A 21821-nucleotide genomic window follows, 5' to 3' on the forward strand; every position below is an offset into this window, starting at 1 on the left:
TTCGAGTGCGTGTTTTGTTTCAACAGAGCACGCAATAGGCCAAAGGCGGGCGCATTGCTCCGCCCACGTCCTATTTGTGTCTGTTACGTGCACCAAAGCTCATGTGGTTTCAATTATCGTGCCCAGACATGGGCGCGATAATTGAAAGCATATGTGGCACGCGCAGCACTCGCTGGCGTGGTTTTTTTTGGTGTTTTTTTTTTCACAAGAGCCATCGCTTTCAGTGCATAAAGTTGCACTTAACTTCTCCAATCTGAAGGCAGAAAGGTATTAACATTTCCAAATGTAACTGTTATATCGACCCACCACCACCACCACCACCACTGCTGCCCACAATTACACACCAAAAATACAAATACAGAATATTTTGCCGGACAGGTGATCGATGTATTCAATGTGTGCGTGCAGCTTATTGCGCAATTTCTGGGTAGAGCAACTCAGTGTGACTGTAGCAAGCCAGATGTCTGTCTCTTCTGGTTGGGCCATTTGGAACTCCTTCCAAGCAGCTGTCTGGGGCAGCGATCTGTGGAAGTGCTAAAAAAACTAAATAAAGTTTATGAAATGAGCGCAGGGGGAGTGGCATTGTCCATGTTTGCATATGCTTTCGGGCTAAATGTAATTCTTGATTGTATTCAGACATTCTTTTGCCTGCACATGTAATATAGTGGAAGAGGGAGAGTGTGTTATGATGCAGTTAGACACAGACCCACCGTAAACAGAAACTAAAATACATTGTACTCTGGGAAGCATGAGTGTGATGGCACAGTAAGTCCCCGGGTCTTATCAAACCTGCAGTTATACCCCATGGCCGCTGTAAACTTAATGCAAATTCAAATGAAAATGCATTATAAACTGGGAATTCGCAGAAAGGTATGAACTGGAGTGCTTGGTCAAGTGAAGCCGAACACGCAAAATGGAGTAAACGCACCACATAACACTCGGATTATCCAGGAGTTCCAGCTCCCATGCAACAAAGCTCGCTCTGCGCTCAGACAAAAGAAAGAAAAAAAAAGCTTGCCAACACGGCCGTAAAAGTGAAAGCAACAGCGAATTGGAAACATGATCCTCCACAACCGATGGCACCTTGCGCGCCGTTGCTTGCACCGGCAAGGTGGATGCCTGGTGTGCGCGAGCTGCTGAAAAGTGCAGAAAGGTCTTTTCCTAGACCAGTTCATGCGTGCTGCCTAGGCGATACCTAAAAACAAATCAAGCATAGAAGAACGTCTCGGAGCCATGGAGATGCGCTGAACAGAGCGCCTTTTAGTGGGTGGGGGGGGCCGCACCACAGTGTCTGCATAAAGTCAACATTGTCGTGTCAGGAGTGCACTAGCGGTCCGCGACCTATGTTCTGCTAAACGGGGGAAAAAACATAATGTTAAGGCATCCCAATTATGTCCTACACGTGCGTGTACGGCCAGGCACTCCCCCAACTCACTGCCCTCCCTCTCCCTCCCCTCCATCCTCATCCTCAGACCCTGTATCCCCAGGGGTGAACAACTCCGCACTCGTGCCATCCGAATCCTCGGCTGCCTCTCCCACCACCCGCATCATTCTCCACACAAGCAGGTCGTCCTGTAGCTTGACATCTCTACGCACGGTCTGCATGAAGGTTTCCTCCGCCAGGGACCATTACCCCACATCCCTAAGCCACTGCGACATCTCTGGGGCCCGCTGTCCCATCCATGTGATTGCTACCCTCCTCCTTGCCAGTACTAAAAGTAGTTGTAACATTTTGTAGGACAAATTACACTTCTTGGGCCTGGGGACCAAAGCTAATAAACAATGAAGGGGGGTCAGCTCCATCCGGAGTTCCGTAGCCGTGCGAATGTGGGCCACCACTGACTGCCAGAAGGCGTTAACTAACGGGCAGTCCCACGCCAGATGAAGGAAGGAGGCACCCGGCGCACCACATCTAGGGCAGTCCTCGTGCTTGTCCGGGGCGATACGTCTCAAGGCAACCGGAGTCACATATGTCCGGTGTAAAAAGTTAAAGTGTATCAGTTTGAACCGTGCATTGCACAACACCTTTCGGGTGAGGGCACCTATGCGTTTGCGCTGTGTCTGGTCCAAAACAATCCCCAGGTCAGCCTCCAAGGCCGCCCACGCCGGTGGGACCGGTGGGGTGGAGTCTTGCCGCATGGCTGAGTACAACAGGGTTATCAGCCTCTTGCCCCTACCACAGGAAAGGATAATATTGAGGGTATGGGACACAGGGGGCGCATCAGGGAATTGCGGCCAAGTATCCCGCGCCATTGCATGGAGGCCCCTGTAGTGTAGGAACTGTCCCTCACCGAGTCCGAACGTCTCCGTCGCCCGTTCGATAGATAGAAACGTGTCATCCGGGTAAAGATCCGCTAATAACTCGCACCCACCCGCTCTCCAGTCATGGAATGGCATGTGTACCTCCATGTCCACCACTGGGACCATGATCCATATCGGCAGTTCTCTGTGAAAGGGGGCCCTCCGTAGGACTTTTTCCACAACACGTTGCCAAATGGCTGCGGTGTGGCGCACTATGTACGGCAGAGCCGCATCTGCACCCCTGCCGCGCATCAGGGCCATCTGTACCGTTCTCTCATCCGCACTCCCCGCCAGGAGCTGTAGTTCCCAGGTGTCCGCGTCTGCGAACCACCTGGCAGCTGGCAACAGCTGAGCTGCATAGTAGTAAAGGTCAAACCTCGGCCCCTCCAACCCCCCTTCCTCCCAGCTCCGGACAATCGTGTGTAAGGCAACTCTACTACGCCTGCCCGCCCAGAGTAAGGACGTAAGAAGTGTATTAAGAGTGCGGAATATCCGCGGGGGAAGTGGGCACAGTGAATTCTGCAACACATATAGCACCCTCGGCAGCATCACCATTTACGCCACCGCTAGACGTCCCATCAGGGAGAGAGGCAATGTGTTCCAGAATGACACCGATTGTTGTAAGGAGTGCACCACCCTATCCGCATTGCGGGCCAGCAATTGTTCGTCTGTCGACGCCACCTGTATCCCCAGATAGCGGAAGGCTTCCAGTTCCCACCGCAGTCCCAGGTGTGGCAAGTCCCCGCGCGCGTCCACATTACATCCCGCTAGAGGAAAGATCAGGGACTTCCCCGCATTGGTACGCAGGCCCGAGGCCGCCCCAAAACAGTCCAGCAGCCGCAGCAAAACCGGTAGCGCTTCCCGCGGAGAGGTTAAATAAAACAGAGCATCATCTGCATACAAGGACACCGTGTGTACATTACTCCCCACTTTGATTCCCCATTGAGACATCGTGGTACGGACATCCACCGCTAATTGCTCAATTGCCAGGGCGAACAGGAGCGGCGAGAGGGGGCATCCCTGACGGGTGCCTCTCTCCAATGCCCAGTCTTCAGAGCGTGCAGCCCCAAGTTTGACTCTAGCTCGAGGCGCCCGGTACAATATCTGGATCCACTTGCGAAACACAGGCCCCAATCCCACCTGTTGAAGCACCTCTGACAGGTACCCCCAGCTAACCGTATCAAATGCCTTGGCCAAGTCTATCGAGACCAGGACCTGGGGATCCTCCCTATCGCGCACCTCATGCATGACATGGGTTAATCGCCGCAGATTCATCACGGTGTTGCGTCCGGGGATAAACCCGCACTGGTCCTGGTGAACCAACTGGGCCATGTACGGCGCCAAGCGAGCGGCTAAGAGTTTGGTCAGGATCTTGACATCCGTGTTAATCATTGTTATAGGGCGGTATGCCGCGGGATCGTAACCATCACCACCCGGCTTTAGAAGCATGCAGATCTCTCCCTGGTACATTGTGGGCGGGAGGGCTCCATCCTCCAGCACCTTAAGGAAGACCTGGAAGAGGAGGGGGCCGAGGACGTCTCCGAACGTGTGGTAAAACTCGGAAGGAAACCCGTCTCCTCCTGGGGATTTCGCCTTCGGTAGGCCGGCCATAGCCACCCGCCCTTCATGGAGGGTCAAAGTCCCATCTAATTCTTCCGCTTCTTCTCTCGAAAGGGCCGGAAGAGTCACTCCTCGGAGGTGAGGCTGATAGGATGCTTCTGTGACCAGTGGATCCGCCGTATACACCTGCTGCAGGTGGGTTCTGAGAACACGCAGTATACCAGATTCCGAATGCACCATGACCCCATCAGGGCCCCTCAGGGCAACTATCCGAACCGGGGCCGTTTCTTTCTTCAAAATCCAGGCCAATAATCGGCCGGATTTGTCCCCCTCCCTAGCGTGAATCTGTCGAGGCGCATAAGTATGTCGTGTACTCGTTCCTGGGCTTCCCGCTCCAAGGCCAGTTCTGGTTCCCCAGGATTTGATGAGGCCTGGCGAGTCCGCAGGGTGTCCTCAGCTTCCCGCAGCTCGCGAGTCAGCTGTTGGCAGACCCCATAAGTAAGAGCCATGCATTCACCCCGCACCACTGCTTTCAGAGCGTCCCCTTTCGCTGACAAGGGCACGTCGTCCCCTTCCCAGTTCAGGTCGACATAATTAGTGAGTGTTGTCTGCACATGATCTCTACCCAGTGGGTCCTGCAGTAGGTCCGCAGGCATCCGCCAGGTGCGGGGGCGGCAAGGCTGGTCGACTTCTTGCGTAGCGCACAACACCGGGGAGTGGTCAGACAGGAAGCGGGCCAGATGGGTGACCTTTAAGGAATACGACGCATCCATATTTGCAGCGAGGACTCTATCCAGCCTGCTATGGGTGTCGTGTGTAGGAGTGTAACAGGTGTACAGTTTCTGTGATGGTTGACCCTGACGCCACACATCTACTGCCCCCAAGTTCGCCATGACCTCGCGCAGTCTCGCCGTCATGCGAGGTTTCGTCCCTACTCGGGGAGGATGCCGATCTAGGACGGGGTCCAAGACAGTTAAAATCCCCGAACCACAGGAGAGGGCTGTCCACGTCCGACACTAAGACTTCCTGCATTTGTGGGTAGAAGGTCGCGTCATCCACATTAGGCGCATATGTATTAAGTAGTGTTAGGTCCCTGCCATTCAATTTCACCCTCAGCAACAGGTACCTGCCCTCAATGTCCGCCTCCGCATACTGTACCGCGAGGGGGACCCCGGGCGCTACCCAGATCAAGACCCCGCGCGCATATGTCGAAAAGGAAGAGTGAAAGACCTGATCTCGCCATTTTTTAGCCAGCTTTTGCGCCCCCTCCTCATTCAGATGCGTTTCCTGCAAACATGCAATAGAGATGCCATGCCTCCGAAGGAAGGACAGGACCCTATGTCTTTTGGTACATGTGCCTAACCCACGCACGTTCCACGTTAAGAATTTGTATCCCATGTTTCCTGAAATCGCCCAGCCGGGCCATGCAGTCTGCTGCCAAAATACCGCCTCCTAGGGGCCTGAACAGTGATACATATGATGCCTACACCAACTTTCTTAAACATTTCCCCCCCCGACACCCCAAACTTGCAACATTTGCATAATACTCCCCCCACCCACGAGCAGGATAACGACAACAACCCAACCTGTCAACCCGCCCTTCCCCTGCTGGTGCCAGGACGTACACAGCCACCCCACACACCCCTCACAACACATCACACACCCACACAACTATGAACTGCATACACCCCCCCCCCCTCCCCCCCCCCCCCCCCCAGCTCCCCGCTTGACCCAATGCTCACATTGAGTACGCCCGGCTCCGGTCCAACTGTAGTCGACCATGTAGGACCAGATCCAATATTTGCACACCCACCTCCCGATTATCCTCCAGTTCTCACAGTGCAAAACGAAAGGCCTCTGTCTCCACCCCACAATGCAAAGTCTGTTGGTTCCGGGTACAATTTCAATCCAGTGTTCATCCATACCCCTCTCCACCCCGGGAGTCACAGCAGCCAACCAGAGACAAAGTACATACAGCTCCCATATCACCTCAGGACGGGCCATTCACATCCGGGGCCCCGGCTCCACCAGTCTCCGGGATCCTGGTCCGATGGTGCCGTGTCACGTATCGCGGCTGGTATCGTGTCCGGGACCAGGATTTCCGCAGGTTCCAGCGGGTTTTGAGACCCCGACCCGGCCCCCTGCAGCAAGGGTTCCAGGAGCATTCCGCCATCTGCCCCAACCGTGATTCTAGGTTCCTCAGTGTCCTCCGACGTAGGGCGGCGTCTCCGTCCGCCCCGGGGCCTTCGCTGCTGCTGGGGACGGCTCCCCCATGTCTCCATGGACCCACCACGGGCTCCTGGTGGAACCCCGTCTCCTCTAACTTCCAGCCATTCCCATACCTCCTCCGGGGATTCAAAGAAGTGTGCCTTGCCCTGTGCAAGCACCTTGAGTTTGGAGGGATACAGCAACATGTATTGTAATTGCATCGCTCTGAGCTTCTGCTTAACCCCCAGAAAGGATTTCCTCATCTCTTGAACCTGATGGGTATAGTCAGGGTATATTGAAATCCGGTTATTTTCAATGGCCAGGTCCGGCGTCTCCCTTGCCGCCCGCAGGATACAGTCTCGATCCCGATAGTTCAATATTTTGGCAATCAGAGCTCGCGGAGGGGCCCCCGGCCGCGGCGGAGGAACCAGGGCTCGATGAGCCCTCTCGATGACAAACACGTCTGAGAGACCCCGCGGACACAGCTTCGCTCTAATCCATGTTTCCAGAAAGCGTTCAGGGTCTCCAGCCTCCAGCCGCTCCGGAACCCCTAGGACTCTAATGTTGCTGCGACGCGCCCTCCCTTCTGCGTCCTCAGCTCTTTGCTCCAAGGCACCTGTCGTCGCCATAAGGTGTGTGACCGTCTTTTTGAGAGAGGCCACCACCCCCTGATGCTGCACGATATTGGCTTCTGCATCCGTGACTTTGTCCGCCACCTTACGGAGGTCCGTCCGCAGGAGGTTGACGTCGATGGAGACGGTCTCGATTTGCCTCTCCAGCGCTGAGTGGGAGCCCGGAATTGCCTTTAGGAGTTCCGCACGGGAGGGTTCACCGAGGTCCCCCGGTTCTTCATCCTGGCCCGATTGCCGTGTGATCCTTTGGGGCGGCAGCCTTTGTGTGGTGTACTGGGTGATCGTATTGGCTTGAGACGAGCGGGACTTTCTGTCTTTACGCATCTTCGGTATATTCCCAACGCGGGGATGGCTCGCCTATAGAGCAGCAGCAAGCTCTATCCCGCTTCTACCCAGTCGGTGGAGAGTTCTGCGAGGAGTCGCGCTCAAACACTCACCCTTGCACAGTCCTTCGGGCGTCCCTGCTCCACCGATACTCCCGTCGTAGGCAAGTCCCAGGCACCTCAGGCACCGTCAGGAAGCGTCGTGCACCGGCAAGGAGAAACCCGGCAACCACACCTCGCCAGCCGAATGGCGCAATCACGTTGAGGGTCCCCTGGGCACACTGGGCTCGCCAGAGACCCCTGCGGACTCCAGGGGGTGCGGTGCTCTGTCCCGTCGTCTAGCCGGGCCCCACAGGTAGTAGGCCACTCCACTCTCCGCACCTGGCTTGTATGGCCGGAGTAGCCCGTATGCCCCGACCTCCCGTTCAGTAGCCAGGTAGGGGGGACTCAAGGCACTCCTCCCCATCACTGCAATCAGGAGCCTAATCGCCGCCCCCGACCACCACTCCTTCCAGAGGCCCAGGGCCCTTCCGAGAGTCAATGGGGGAATCTTGCGCCCCTCCCCCCGTGCTCCAGGAGGCAGGTAGGACCGGGAGATCAGGGCCGGCCCCACGCAATCCATCAGGGCTCAGTGTCTATGCTTGCGCCGTCTGCGCTGCCCGTCTGTGCTCCTCCGGGCCCCCAGCCCGCTCTCACCGCAAGGCTACGTCCGTTGCCACCGGCTCCCAGGCCCGCAGGCGCCGCAGGTCAATCCACGGCCTGAAGGCTGAGTCCAATATGGCGGCCCGGTGGGGGAGGGGTACACTTCGGTCCCGGGTGCTCCAGCCGCTCCCCCGCTCCAGTACAGTAGCCTCCCCCCCAGGCCAGCAGCGGTACAGTTGGCAAGCGCTCGCCGGGTCTATCTCCCAGGGCGCCCACACGGACCCGGGGCTCCCTGTCTGCCTACCGGTGCTCGCGATCTGCTTCGCCGGGGCCGAGACTCCTCCCGGGGCGTCCCGCGGTCCGGTGCCGCCCACAACGCCTCAGCTCACGGCGTCTTTCCCCGGGTCAGGTTCCAGACTCGGGACGAGCTCCTCAATTCTCCCGCTGGCTCACATGGGCACCCCAGGATACGGCCGCTCCCGGCCGAGACCACGGACTCGCGTAGGCGTGCTGGCCGTTCCCGGAACACCGGGGCTGCTCCGCGTCTACTCCGCCTCTCCCGCCAGCTGAAATTCGACAAGGAGGGTCCCCGCTGTTTCAGCTGCGCCTCCGGTCGACCAGTGTTTCTCACCAGAGCCTGGGCAGGATAAAATGTAGGATTTTCGGCTCCGCAGGACCGGAGCTGGCAGAGCTCACGTCCTGTCGGCCATGCTGCTTGGCCACGCCCCCCGATGCTAGCTTTAATGCTGTAAAAAACATGGTATAAATCAGTCTAATTTTGGAAATTTACACACGTTTTGTACCTCAAAGTATGTTCTCTTGAGCATATTCAATACAGATTCTTTTTTTTTAATGTATGTGAATATGGTGTACCACTGACAGTCTTCTTGTTTTGTGTATATGCACACACACACACACTAGCACTTGTGCAGGAGGACAGAAAGACTTACATTTTACCTTCTATAAATTCATCTTGTGAATATTCTTATCTTTGTATTAGTTATATCTTAATTGTTTTCTTTTAAAGGAATGTCTGTCTACTATCCTCAAGTGCGGAAAGCACTTGACAGCATTCTTAGGCATTTAGATAAAGAAGTTGGGAGGCCGATGTGCATGACAAGTGTCCAGATGTCCAATAAAGAGCCTGAGGAGATGATAACGTAAGTTTTGTACTCTGATATATACTCAATTGAAATCCGTGATGTATACTGAATAAAATAATTCATTGCATAGTTGGTGAAATGCTGAAGTAGCTGATACTCCACATGTAATTAACACAGGGTGCAAGACTACTCACTGGAAGGTGTATTTTATTGAGAAAGAATCGAGGAAGGTTGATGTATCCAAATTTAGAAGAGTGAAAAGGACAGGGCTGGCAGCTGAAAAATAAGTCTTCTCACCTTAAACACATTACCCACAAGAATGCAAAAAAGTACTATTTTTCAGAGCAAAGTGAACTTAAAAGAACATTTTTTAATGAGTGAGGACTCTTTTTGGGGAGTTCTTACCTGTGTAACACAGGACTACTGCCTTTATTTTAAAAGTGGGGTTTGCAGTGTGTTCATGGGCCTTAGTCATTAGAAATGTCATTGTAAAATGCAATTTGAAGTCTACAGCAGGTGTTCATCATTTGGAGATTTTATTTTTGGCAGTCGCTGATGAGGACGTTAAATAATTTCCTATTGGATGCATTGTCCATTAGTGGAACTAAGAGTAAAATGTAGGACAGCTGGAAGTCTGACAGAAGTACCACTCTGGTCACAGCATGGGCATTGTCAAACATGATTTCTCAGTAATGATCTTGTTTTGTTTTCATTTTTAATATTTAATCATCCTTAACTCTTTCCAGCATCAGCTATAATATGTGCTGCAATTCTTGGTTGCTGCCTGTATAAAATTAACATATGTTTTAAATGCTTAATTATCAGGCAGTTGTGGTGGAACTTAGTTTTATTTAGTTGTAAACAATATTCAGGAAACACATTTACGAAAAATAACCACTCTTCCCACTGACTGAACAGCCCAACCACTAACTTTAGTAGGAGTTAGAAAAAAAACCTTGGTTCGCCTGTATAATTGAGCAAACACATAAAAGCACAAAACCTGCAGCGGTCACGTCCATGTGCTGAAAAGTCTAGGTTTATAGTGTATGCTGCTGTAGATCACCTTTAGTGTACAATCCGGCCATCTAATCATTAGACTGGATGGTGGAGGTTATTTTTCCTTAAGGAGGCATTTTGGTTTTGAGGGGACTCCTGATCCTACCTCCCTAAAACTTAAAATGCATGTGGACTCAGGCTCCACCTTACAGTGCCTTTTTTTCTGCCAGGGATTCTGGATGTGTTTTCAAGTACTCTGTTATGCTGCACAACTGAGTCTACGTTTTGATGCCCGAGGCCCACGGGAACCAATCGTTTGAGGCACATGAGCTGCAGATTGTACACTTAGCATTAGATCTCCACCTGGTGTTGGCTCGGATGATTGCATGTTGTTGTCGTCTTGGAAGACGTCTGTCGTCACGAGATAGGTGACTCCTCCCTTGGACAATAGTGCGCATGGGCATCGGCTCCATCCTTAAATTGTTTTTTTCCGCCACTGGGTTCGGATGAGTTTTCCGCTCTGGCTAGAATAAGACTTTTCAAGCACTTCGAAGCGCAAAAAACGTCCTAAAACGTACCAAACTACTTTCGATATCGACTAACATTGTTTCGACTCCATCAGTTCGATTCTTGTAGTCGACGCGGGCCGTTTGTCCTATCTATGCTGTGAGGCCTACACCTCATGGAAAGGACGCCATTCAAGAGATGCCCCGAGTGTGGAGCAAAGTTTTCACACAGTGACCACCATTAAGTCTGCAACCTGTGCTTATCGCCAGAACACAATGAATCCAACTTTCCATCCAAGAAAACCATCCGAGATCAAAGGGCCCGTCGACACGACATGCAGAGATCAGCTCCGGAACCGGTGGATATCTTCGACGAGGAGGTTCTGCTTGTTCCCGAAGAAGATTCCGATGATCTCCAATTCGTATCTGAGGCAGACGACTCAGATGACTCCATACCATCGGGTCAGCGCGTGAGTCCTACTGCCCCTGCACCACACACAGCACCCAGATCGGAGGCAAAGGTCGACACTCTGCCTCTGGGACCCAGTCACGACCGAAAAACTACTTTGAAAGCCCCGCCATCGACCCCGGCTCCGAAGAAAATAACTAAGCCTTCTGGTAGCTCGGTACCGAGCAAGCCGCACGTGCCGATCCCACAAGCTCCCTCTGCACCGAAACCGAAAGAAGTCTCGACTCCCAAACCAGTCGACTTCTAATGACAAGGGTACGAAGCCAGCGTCCGACGCCTCGAAGCCGACGAGACCAGCTTTCACTCCGAAGACATCGCCTTTGGTACCGAAACTGACAAGGCCTGATTCCTATGCACCCAAACCATGGAAACAGCCTGCGATATCGAAAACAACACCTTTGGTGCCGAAAACTACGCCAAAGGACATTGTAACACCTCCTAAGGCTAAAGACAAACAGCAACCTCGTTCGGAACCTAAAAAATCTGCGCCGACAAAGGTTACACAAGGAGAAGACCTTTTCCAACCAGATCCTCTGCAAAAGATCTACATTGACCCAAAGACAGGTCATGTATCCACTACACCACACAAGAAGAGGAAGGCAGATACAACACCCACACCTGTAGTTTCTGTAGAAGAAGGACTCTGCCACATCTCCTATGCCCCCTTTTTCTCCTGTACTTCCTTCTCCTTCATCACCTGTTCCTCTTAACAACTCACCACTGGTATCTCCTTCACATTCTCTTCTTATCCTCACACTCACCTGAAGATGATGATGAGTATAGTTTAGGTAGAGGGATAGACCCAGATGAGCCTTTCCCATACCCTGTAGATGATACAGACTGGGAGTACCCAAACCCACAGGATGTGCCAGATATTCCTGACCCACAGTCATACCCATCAAAATCTTCTTCCCCAGAAGATAACATTGGGTTTGGTCACCTGTTGAACAGAGCTGCCATTTACCATGGGGTCACTATGCATTCTGATGTGGCAGAGGAAGACTTTCTCTTAGACACAGTTGAACAATCGCAAAGGTCTATTCAAACATGCTCCTGAGATATTTAAAGACCCTGTACGTACTAGGATCCTAAACCCTAGAATTGAGAAAAAATATAGGCCTGCACCTGCAGATCCAGCCTACATTAAAGGACAACTACCATTATATTCACTAGTTGTGTCAAATGCTAGGAAAAGGGCAAACTCACAAACTTCAGGTGAGGCACCCCCACCTGACAAAGAATCCAAGGCAATAGATGCTTCAGGCAAAAGAATAGCTGTGCAAGCTACTAACATATGGCGTATAGCTAATACACAAGCCCTCCTCTCACGATATGATAGGGCACATTATGATCAGTTAGAGAAACTATTAGACCGTCTACCGGATCAATATAAGGCACAAGCAAACGACCTTATACAAGAAGGCAAGCTAATTTCTAATGCCTCAATCCAGTGCGCACTAGATGTAGCAGACACTGCATCTTGAGCTATAAATACTAGTGTACTTAGGAGACATACGTGGCTACGCATCTCCGGGTTTAAACAGGAAGTGCAAGCTACCATTTTAAACCAACCATTTAATCAAAACCAACTGTTTGGACCAGAAGTAGACACAGCACTTGAAAAGATGAAGAAGGATACAGACACTGCCAAATCTATGGGGGCTTTACAGTCAACACAAGCTAAGAGTTCTTTTCGTCGCTCCTTCTACAGAGGAGGCTCCAAGCAAACTGGGGCAGACAATAAAACATCCTTCAAATCTAGCACACAAACTTCCTCGAACAAGGGATATTTTAGAGGAGGATATAGAGGAAATAACAACAAGGGAAGAGGCCGGGGTAGCAACAATAATCAAACTTCTTCCAATACAAAACAGTGACTTCCCTCTGCCCCCCCAACAGCATTCCACCCCTGTGGGGGGCCGATTAACACACTTCCTGCCTATCCAGTATGGCTACTGCCTAGAACTTACAGCAACCCCTCAACACATACCACCCAGGCAGCGTCCAATGTCTACAGAACACCTTACTCTGCTCAAACAAGAAGTTCTGTCACTTCTACAAAAAGACGCAATACAAATAGTTCCTTTACAAGAACAAGTAACAGGGGTTTACTCGCTGTATTTTCTAATTCCCAAGAAGGACGGGACACTAAGATCAATTCTCGACCTCAGGCCCCTCAATCAGTATGTACAATCAGATCATTTTCATATGATTACTTTACAACAAGTGCTCCCACTGCTGCAATAAGGCGATTTCCTTACAACACTAGACCTAAAGGACGCCTACTTCCACATTCCGATACATCCTGCTCACAGAAAGTTTCTAAGGTTTGTACTGGAAGGACAACACTATCAGTTCAAAGTCCTTCCATTCGGAGTGACAACGGCACCATGAGTATTCACAAAGTGCCTAGCAGTAGTAGCACATCTCAGGCGACAACAAATACATGTCTTCCCTTATTTAGACGATTGGCTCATAAAAGCCAAGTCATTCAATCAGTGTGTCCAACACACACAACAGACAATTCAAATGTTGCATAACTTGGGGTTCACAATAAATTACACCAAGTCGCACCTGCAACCCTCTCATATACATCAGTATCTAGGGGCTACAATAAACACGTCTACAGCTCTAGCGAATCCCAGTCCAGCAAGGATACAGAGCATTCAAACCTTAGTCACAGCCTTTCAACACCAGCACTCTCTGCAAGCCAGAGTGTTCATGAGACTAAACGGCATTATGGCATCTTGCATCTTCATAGTACCATATGCAAGACTGCAAATGCGTCTGTTACAGAAATGTCTAGCACAACAGTGGAACCAGGCTCAAGGTCAACTAACAGACCTGGTGTTGGTAGACGGCCGCACACATCGTTCTCTGTAGTGGTGGAACACCAAAAACTTGACAAAAGGGCTTCCGTTCCGCCAACCTGTTCCACAACTAGTGCTTACAGCAGACGCATCTCTCACAGGATGGGGAGCCCATCTCCTACATCATACAACTCAAGAACAATGGAACAGTCAACAAAAATTGTTCCATATCAATCTAGAGCTGCTAGCAATATTCTTAGCACTCAAAACATTTCAATTACAAGTACAAAACAAAGCTGTCTTAATCCAGACGGACAACATGACAGCCATGTATTATATACAAAAACAGGGGGGGACACAACTGTCCCAGCTTGCACAGAACATTTGGAGATGGGCCATTCCTCAAAACCTATATCTGTTGGCAGAGCACCTTCCTGGAGTTCACAATCAGATAGCATATCTGTTCAGTCGGCAAACACAACAAATTCACGACGGGGAACTACATCTGCAGGTTCTTCAACCATTCTTTCACAAGTGGGGTCATCCAGACATAGATCTGTTCGCCACACACAAACGCAAAATGCCCAACCTTTGCCGCCAGGTTTCCACACCCGCTGTCCAAGGGAAATGCGATATGGATGAACTGGTCGATTAGATTTGCGTACGATTTTCCGCCACTACCACTAATACCATTAGTAGTACGCAAGCTCAGACAACAGTCTCTCAAACTAATCCTAGTAGCTCCCACATGGGCACGCCAACCTTGGTACACCACACTGCTAGAACTCTCTCTAGTTCCACACCAAAAGTTACGACTGACTCCATCCCTGCTAACGCAGAACCATGGAGACATCAGACATCCAGACCCAAGTCAACTGACTTTAGCGATCTGGCTCCTGAAGTCTTAGAGTTTGGTTATCTTAACCTACCACCAGACTGTATGAACATCATTGAAGAAGCTAGGAGACCTACTACCAGAGTGTGCTATGCGGCTAAATGGAAGATATTTGCCATTTACTGCAACAATAACCAAATTGATCCTCTGGATGCTTCCATCCAGAATATCATTTGCTACCTTTTACATTTACAAAGGTGTAACTTGGCATATTCATCCATACGCCTGCAATTGCAGCATATTTACAAAACAGACATCCGTCTCTCTTCAGAGTACCTGCAATTAAAGTATTTATGGAAGGATTAAAAAGAATCATCCCACCCAGGTTGCCACCGTCTTCGATGTGGAACCTAAACGTTGTTCTTACAAGACTCATGGGACCCCCTTTCGAGCCTTTACATAAATGTGAACTGCAATTCCTCACATGGAAAACAGCTTTCCTTATTGCTATTACCCCTCTTAGAAAAGTAAGTGAGATACAAGCTTTCACAATACAAGAACCATTTTTACAAATACATCGTAACAAAGTGGTTCTAAGAACTAATCCAAAATTCCTTCCAAAAGTCATTACTCCTTTTCATTTAAATCAACCTGGAGTTACCTGTGTTTTTCCAAAACCCAGACTCTGTAGCAGAAAGGGCTGTACACACACTAGATGTTAAGAGCTCTTCTCTACTATATAGATAAAACTAAGTCTTTTAGAAAAACAAAACAACTGTGTGTGTCTTTCTCTCCACCTCATAAAGGCAACCCCATCTCTAAAGGTGGAATTGCAAGGTGGATTGTAAAATGTATACAAATATGCTATCTAAAAGCAAAACGTAAATTAACAGTTCCTCCTAGAGCGCACTCCACACGCAAACTAGGAGCCTCTATGGCTTTCTTAGGAAACATACCCCTAGAGGCAACATGGTCTACAACACACACCTTCACTAAACACTACTGTGTTGATGTGCAAGCCAAGCAGCAAGATGCAGTAGGCAAAGCTGTCCTTAAAACTCTTTCACACTACTGCAACGGATACAGGTGACCACCGCTAGGGGAGACACTGCTGCACAATCGATGCTAAGTGTACAATCTGCAGCTCATATGCCTCGAAAGGAAACAGCTACTTACCAGCATGCATCTGTTCTTGGCATGTAGAGCTGCAGAGTTGTACATGCCCTCCCGCCTCCCCGGGACCTGTATCTGTTCCAGTTTTATCTTACTTAGATGCACATGCATGTACATCCTTTTCTTTACTTCTACTAACTCCATCATTTCCCATCATGGCGAAAAACTATCTAAGGATGGAGCCGATGCCATGCGCACTATCGTCCAAGGGAGGAGTCGCCTATCTCGTGACTACAAAGACTTCTTCAAAGACGACAACAACATGCAATCATCCGAGCCCAACACCAGGTGGCGATCTAATGCTAAGTGTACAACTCTGCAGCTCTAAATGCAAAGAACAGATGTATACTGGTAAGTAGCATTTTCCTTTCAAGACACTGAGTACATCTCATGACTGGATCTTCCGAAGTCGTAGACTGAATACATTTTGGAATGTTCATGTGCATTCGAACCAAATCATCTGACGAACCCTGTGCCAGGTCTTCTGTGAGTGACATACTTTGCGAGAAGGTATGGAGAATGCACTTCATTTCTGCCTTTGTTGTAACAGTACATTTCCATGGTTGGACCAGAATTTGATCTGTTACCTGCCTGTCCAGGGAGCACATTGAGAACACTTGCTTAATATGTAATGGCACAATAGAAAGAGACGGTTCTGTTACCGGCAGGCTAACAGGTGGAGTCACTACGCCACGATGCAGTGTCAGGACTCCACCAAAACTCCCTAGCCCGTGTTCGCCAAAGACGTTGAAGGAGACTAGCCACATGGCTAGAAGCTATACAGAGGTGGAGTACCACTTAGATGACCTGTGATGATTTTAGTTTTTGTTGAGATTCTCTGGGCCCTTCATGGCACCTCTGCTTTCTGATGTCAACCCTGAAGGCCAGGCAAAACCCTCAGGTTCTCTGGAGGAAATTGTCCCTCCCCACACTGATGATCTTACCCTTGGTGTTCGACCTCAAAGGAACCGCGGCTACAGGGCAGTGTGGGATAGCCCACCTCAGCCTATACCACTTGGCATCGAAAACAACTTTTTCGTTACAAGAGCGGCAAAGCGAGGCACCAAGCCTCAATGTAAGGTGTCTCCTAGCAGCCTTTAGCATCTACCAGTCTGTGGCCTAGAGTTTTGACTCCTAAGTCGAGGAATCCTTTGACAATCCATTCTACATCCCCCAGTTCTGCTGTTGCTATGCCTCATTCTACATATTGCCATCACACAAAGATATCATCTTACTTTTGAGGAGGCTTTATCAGAGGAACATAGTGTCACCAATGTTCCCAAAAATAAAATATTCACACTTCCCCAACTACCCAGTACATGTCCCCTAAGCACTCTTCATTCACCCCCCCCCCCTTAGCTAAACCCATGGCCAACCAGCCAACAAGAAGACACTTGGCACAACAATATGGCACATTCCCAGTGCCACTTATTGTAGCACAACCCTATCAATACTTCTTCACCTGCTGACACTTGTGTATCATTCAGTTACAGTTCAAGCAAACTCTGACCCTATGCATATGGTTGAGAAATAGGGTGACAGTCATTTAGGCCCTTTATAAGAGCGAACACAGCACACAATTCTGTCCATGATAAAAGCCCTGCTGATATCCTGACAAGGGATGGAAGAACGTGGATGTCTCCGCCAAGCGAGTAACCTTATTCTACCCACCGCTTCCAGACTGCTGTGCCACAATCTTTGGTTTGGAGAGTGTTTTCTGTCTTAAGGTTCACCAATAATTAGTAGGGCTGTCTTTCATCAGTGAACACCTCTTTGAACTGCATGTGGATGAGTTGTTGAAGAAAATTAAAACAAGACAGTTGCACGTGAAAAGCCATGGTGTCTCTGTACCCCATCAGCAGAAACTGGATTTCTGTTGCCCACAATCCTGCATGGCATTTAAAGTATTGTCATCCAGTCCTCACCTTGTGCCAGTTCCAACAGCCCTTTCCAGAAGACAGCAGCCTCTTCAGCAAGTACAGTATAAAAAGGTTGACTTTTATGGTAACTGCTGTGCCAAAGCCTCACCTGCCTTTTCTTTCCCCTTAGATGAGTAGGTGCTTTCTAACATTGCCTGTGGCCTACACTTTCTCCTAACCAAACCTCCCACCCGAACCCACAGCATCAGAAAAGATGATCTCATGCTATTTCTAGAAGAGTTACAAGTGCTCTGTATCAAAGGTTCCATAGCAGTTGTGTTGGCACATCAAAGGGAGCAACGATTATACTCCCAGTACTGACTCATCCCCAAAAAGGTCTAAATGTTGCAGCCTATACCTTCTAGTGTACAATCACTACATTATATGCAATCACTTAAAAATTGTGACTCTGCGTGTTATTTCACTAGTGTAGGTGGGAGATTACATGGTGACCCTCAACCTCATGGATGCTTATTTTCACATCCTCATTGATCCAGCTCACCAATAGATTTGTGGTAAGTTGAGTTAATTACCTTTTTAACTCCTACCCTTTGAAGACATGACAGCCCCCAGGCTCTTACAAATGTTTAGCAGTAGTGGCTGAGCATCTCTGGTGCATTCATGTATTGTTGTACATGGACCACTGGCTCGTAAGGAGGGAGCAGTCCTGCACAGTGCCCCGCTCTCGCTGAACAAACAATTCTACTTCTCCACAAATTGGAGTTTAACTGTCTTACCTAGTCTTCTCAAATGACGCTTGCATTTTTTGGGGGCACACTCATGCAGTTACAGGGAAAGATTACTTCAGCTCTGCAAGTATGATGGTGGTAAAAGGGCTTTTTTCCCTTTACCAGACCTCACATTCTCTGACTGTGAGTGATAAATCTCCTCGGAATGATGGTGACCTGTATTGCCTTAGTTCTAATTGCCAAATTACACAAATCCTTTTCTGAAAAGTGTTGCCAGACAGTCCTAGTCGAATCCGAAATGGGAAGATAGGATATTATTGGACTGCCGAACATGCAGTGGTGGAACAAGAACACCCTGCTTCTGTGCCGTTGTTTCGGCACTCAGAGCTGCAGGTATAACAACCAATTCATCTCCCATATGACTTAAGAGGTCACATTGACAACCTCTTCACCCAGGACCCATGAACCCCATGAGAGTGGCTCCTGCATATCAATGTGCTGGATCGGATGGTAGCTCAGTTAGCTCTCAGAGGCTTTTGGAAGCTAATTCACAACAAGGTGGTACTGACTGGCCAAGGCAAACTTACTACAATGTACATTACCACATTGGCCACATACTCACCACAGTTGTCCAAGCTCATGCAGACAGTTTGGCATTGGGCTGTTAAGTATCTATGTTGGTGGGACTCCTCAAAGGAGTGACTAACCCCTTTGCAGATCACCTCAGCAGGAGTTATCTAAAGGTCTGCAAGTGGAAGATCAACACTCGGGTACTCAGTGTGTACTTTCAGCTTCGAGGCATGCCAGAAATGTACCTGTGTATCACAAACTAGGACACAAAATACCAAACTTTCACATCCAGGTACCCTCGCCCACCGTTATTCCTTAATGCAGTATGGATCAGCTATCCACTATATTTGCTTATGCACAAACCAGGTTTTTCTATATTGACAGAAAAGTATGGCAAGTTCCAATGGCTTTAATTCTCAGTTTTCACATGGGTTTGACATTCCTAGTTATCTTCTTCGAGATGTCCACCCACCCTCAGGAGACGCTTCAACTGCACCTAGATCTCCTCTTACACCATTGGGGTGCTCAGCCTGGCGTTTAGCACCAGAGGTCTTTATACTTGGATATTTGGACCTTCCTGTTCAATGCCAGCACGTTTTGAAATAGGCTGTAAACCCCACCACACCTGCATGCTATGCAGATAAACAAGTGATTTGTTCACCACTGTAACATTTTTTTTAAGACCTTTATTGCATTTATTACAAGAACACAGCTGATGGCCTACAACCCGAAAGGAGGGCCGGCCGCAAATTAGTTCGCACACACATTACAATTGTTGTAAATAATCACTATAGTGAAGACCAAAGGCAATGTGTTCAGCTTGATAAAGTGCGGAACCTGAGTCTTGTAACCATTCTTATGCAGATTATAAGCAGTCTCATTTTTAGATATACCACAACAATAATTTAATACTTCAACATCCCCCCACCCAAACACCCCAGGGTTCAGATCATGGCATCAATAAGTAATACAGAAAAGCGTATGGTAAGTAAGGTATACAGAATATGCACTACAACACATCTTTGGTTGATGACTGGTTAGGGCAAGTGTATCGCAGAAGAATGTCTCAGTAGGAAAAACCGTGCCACTGACAGATGGATGGCAGGACAAGGGGCCACCCTTATGTCTTCATTATAGATTCGTATAGGAAGGAAGAACACCCATGTCCTATTCACCTCTCAGTCGCGAACATCTACACATTGAAAACTAACTAGGGACTCACATCATCAGCAAGCTTTGACAACATGTATTCTGTGTATGGGCCCCATACATCTCGTGGTCTGGAGGTAACAGGCAGTTCTTTATAGTAACAGGTCAATTGATCCCGACAATATGCCATGTCTTGTAACCAGATTTCGACATCCGGCGCTCGTTTCCCTTCCCCTAGGAAACAGCCACTCTGCGCTTAGCGATCTGCAGCGCTAGCACTACCAAGCGTCTCACCCCGGCAGGCACTCCAGAGGCTATGCCCAGCAAGTATAAGCGCGGGTCAGTAGCAATGTCGATCGATGTCATTTCAGAAAGCGCTGCAGGCCCAGCTACCCAAAACGCATACACCCGATCACACCCCCATGCCAAATGAATAAAGTCGGCATCCTCTGCGCCACAACGTACACAACTGGGCGTGTCTCGTAGGCCATACCTCGCCAACTGTGCAGGCGTATAATACCACTGTTGTAGAAATTTATAGTGAATGAGACGGAAATTTCCATTAGCCGCAAATCCTCCGGTCATGGAACAGCACTCAGACCATTCATCAACAGTCAGCGGGTCCGGCAAACATGCATCCCATCTAGCTTTGGCCAACACGCCACCTCCTCCCTCATCCTCCTGTGAAGCCCGGTATAATCGTGAGACCAATTTTACTCGGTTCGTCGTTGTATATAGCAGTTGTAAGGCACCCAACACTGGTGGTTCGTCCGGAAAGGAAGGATACAAGGCACGTATCGCAGCACAGAGCCTAACATAAATAAACGCAGCCATAGTGGAATTAGTCGTCTGACCCAACAAGGTCTGCAATGGAAGGAAACTGGCAATCGGAAACACATCTCCCATAGTGGTAATCCCTGCACCCTGTAGCAACTGTAAAGCTCCCAATTCGCTCGAAACCGAGATTCACTATCATCGCCTTGAGTGGCAGCGGAAGGACTGCGCTAGCCTCAAGTGCCTCATGCGGCGTGTATGGTGGAGTTGATAACCAGTTAGTAGCAAAATGAGCCTGAGCACAAAGATAGTACAATCTCATGTCCGGTACAGCGAAACCTCTGAACTCATAAGGTTTTGTCCCATCTTTGTCCCATCTCACTCGCGGCTTCTTCCCGGCCCATACCAAAGTAATTAATAATGATTGCAGTTGCGCAAAAAAATGGGATGTCAGGGTGATTGGCACATTAACAAAATAGTACAAAAATTTAGGAAGAACCGCCATTTTGATGAGGGAGATCCTATAAGCAAACGAGAGTGGTAGCCGAACCCAACGAGCGACCTGATCATCCAATTTCGAAATAGCCACTCCGTAGTTAGCCCGTATTGTTTCTTTGCAATCCCTGTGCACCCAAATCCCCAGATATCGCACCGGCTCCATCGCCCACTCCAACGGAAATTCCAATGGGAAAGGCAGTGTGGCATCCGTGAGAGGTAACAAGATGGATTTATCCCAGTTGATGGACAATCCAGAAAAATGCCCAAATCTAATGAATTCCCGAAGTACTTTTTCCAAATTCTGAGCAGGTTCTCTTATGTACAGGACCATATCATCGGCGTACATGGACACCACCAGAGACCTGAGAAGGAAACGTAATGCTGTGACTGCATATCTTTGCCGCAGAATGCATGCCAGGGGCTCTAATATGACAGTGAATAGTAAGGGCGAAAGGGGACAACCTTGTCTAGTCCCCCGCTGTATAGGGAACGGTGCTGACACATGTCCGTTAACCAGCACTCGCGCTATCGGGTTTGTGTATAGCAGAGTGATCAAGGACTTAAAGAAATATGGCACACCCATGCGTTGCAGCACTGCTATCATGTATCGCCAGGCCACGGAGTCGAATGCTTTCGCAGCATCCAAAAGCACCGCCACTGCAGC

The 21821-nt window shown here is 49.4% G+C and overlaps 1 protein-coding gene across 11 annotated transcripts in view; it reads left to right on the plus strand.

The window, feature by feature from the left end:
* FRYL (FRY like transcription coactivator) overlaps window positions 1-21821 on the plus strand; it is a 2483143-nt gene that overhangs the window by 806911 nt on the left and 1654411 nt on the right. For all 11 annotated transcript variants that reach the window (XM_086962669.1, XM_086962670.1, XM_086962671.1 and 8 more), the window contains one exon: window positions 8694-8826. In XM_086962669.1, coding sequence (XP_086818795.1) covers window positions 8694-8826 — 133 coding nt within the window. The remainder of the gene's footprint in view (window positions 1-8693; window positions 8827-21821) is intronic.

Source organism: Lissotriton vulgaris, chromosome 3_1 (assembly GCF_964263255.1).
Source record: "Lissotriton vulgaris chromosome 3_1, aLisVul1.2, whole genome shotgun sequence".
NCBI classification, from domain to species: domain Eukaryota; kingdom Metazoa; phylum Chordata; class Amphibia; order Caudata; family Salamandridae; genus Lissotriton; species Lissotriton vulgaris.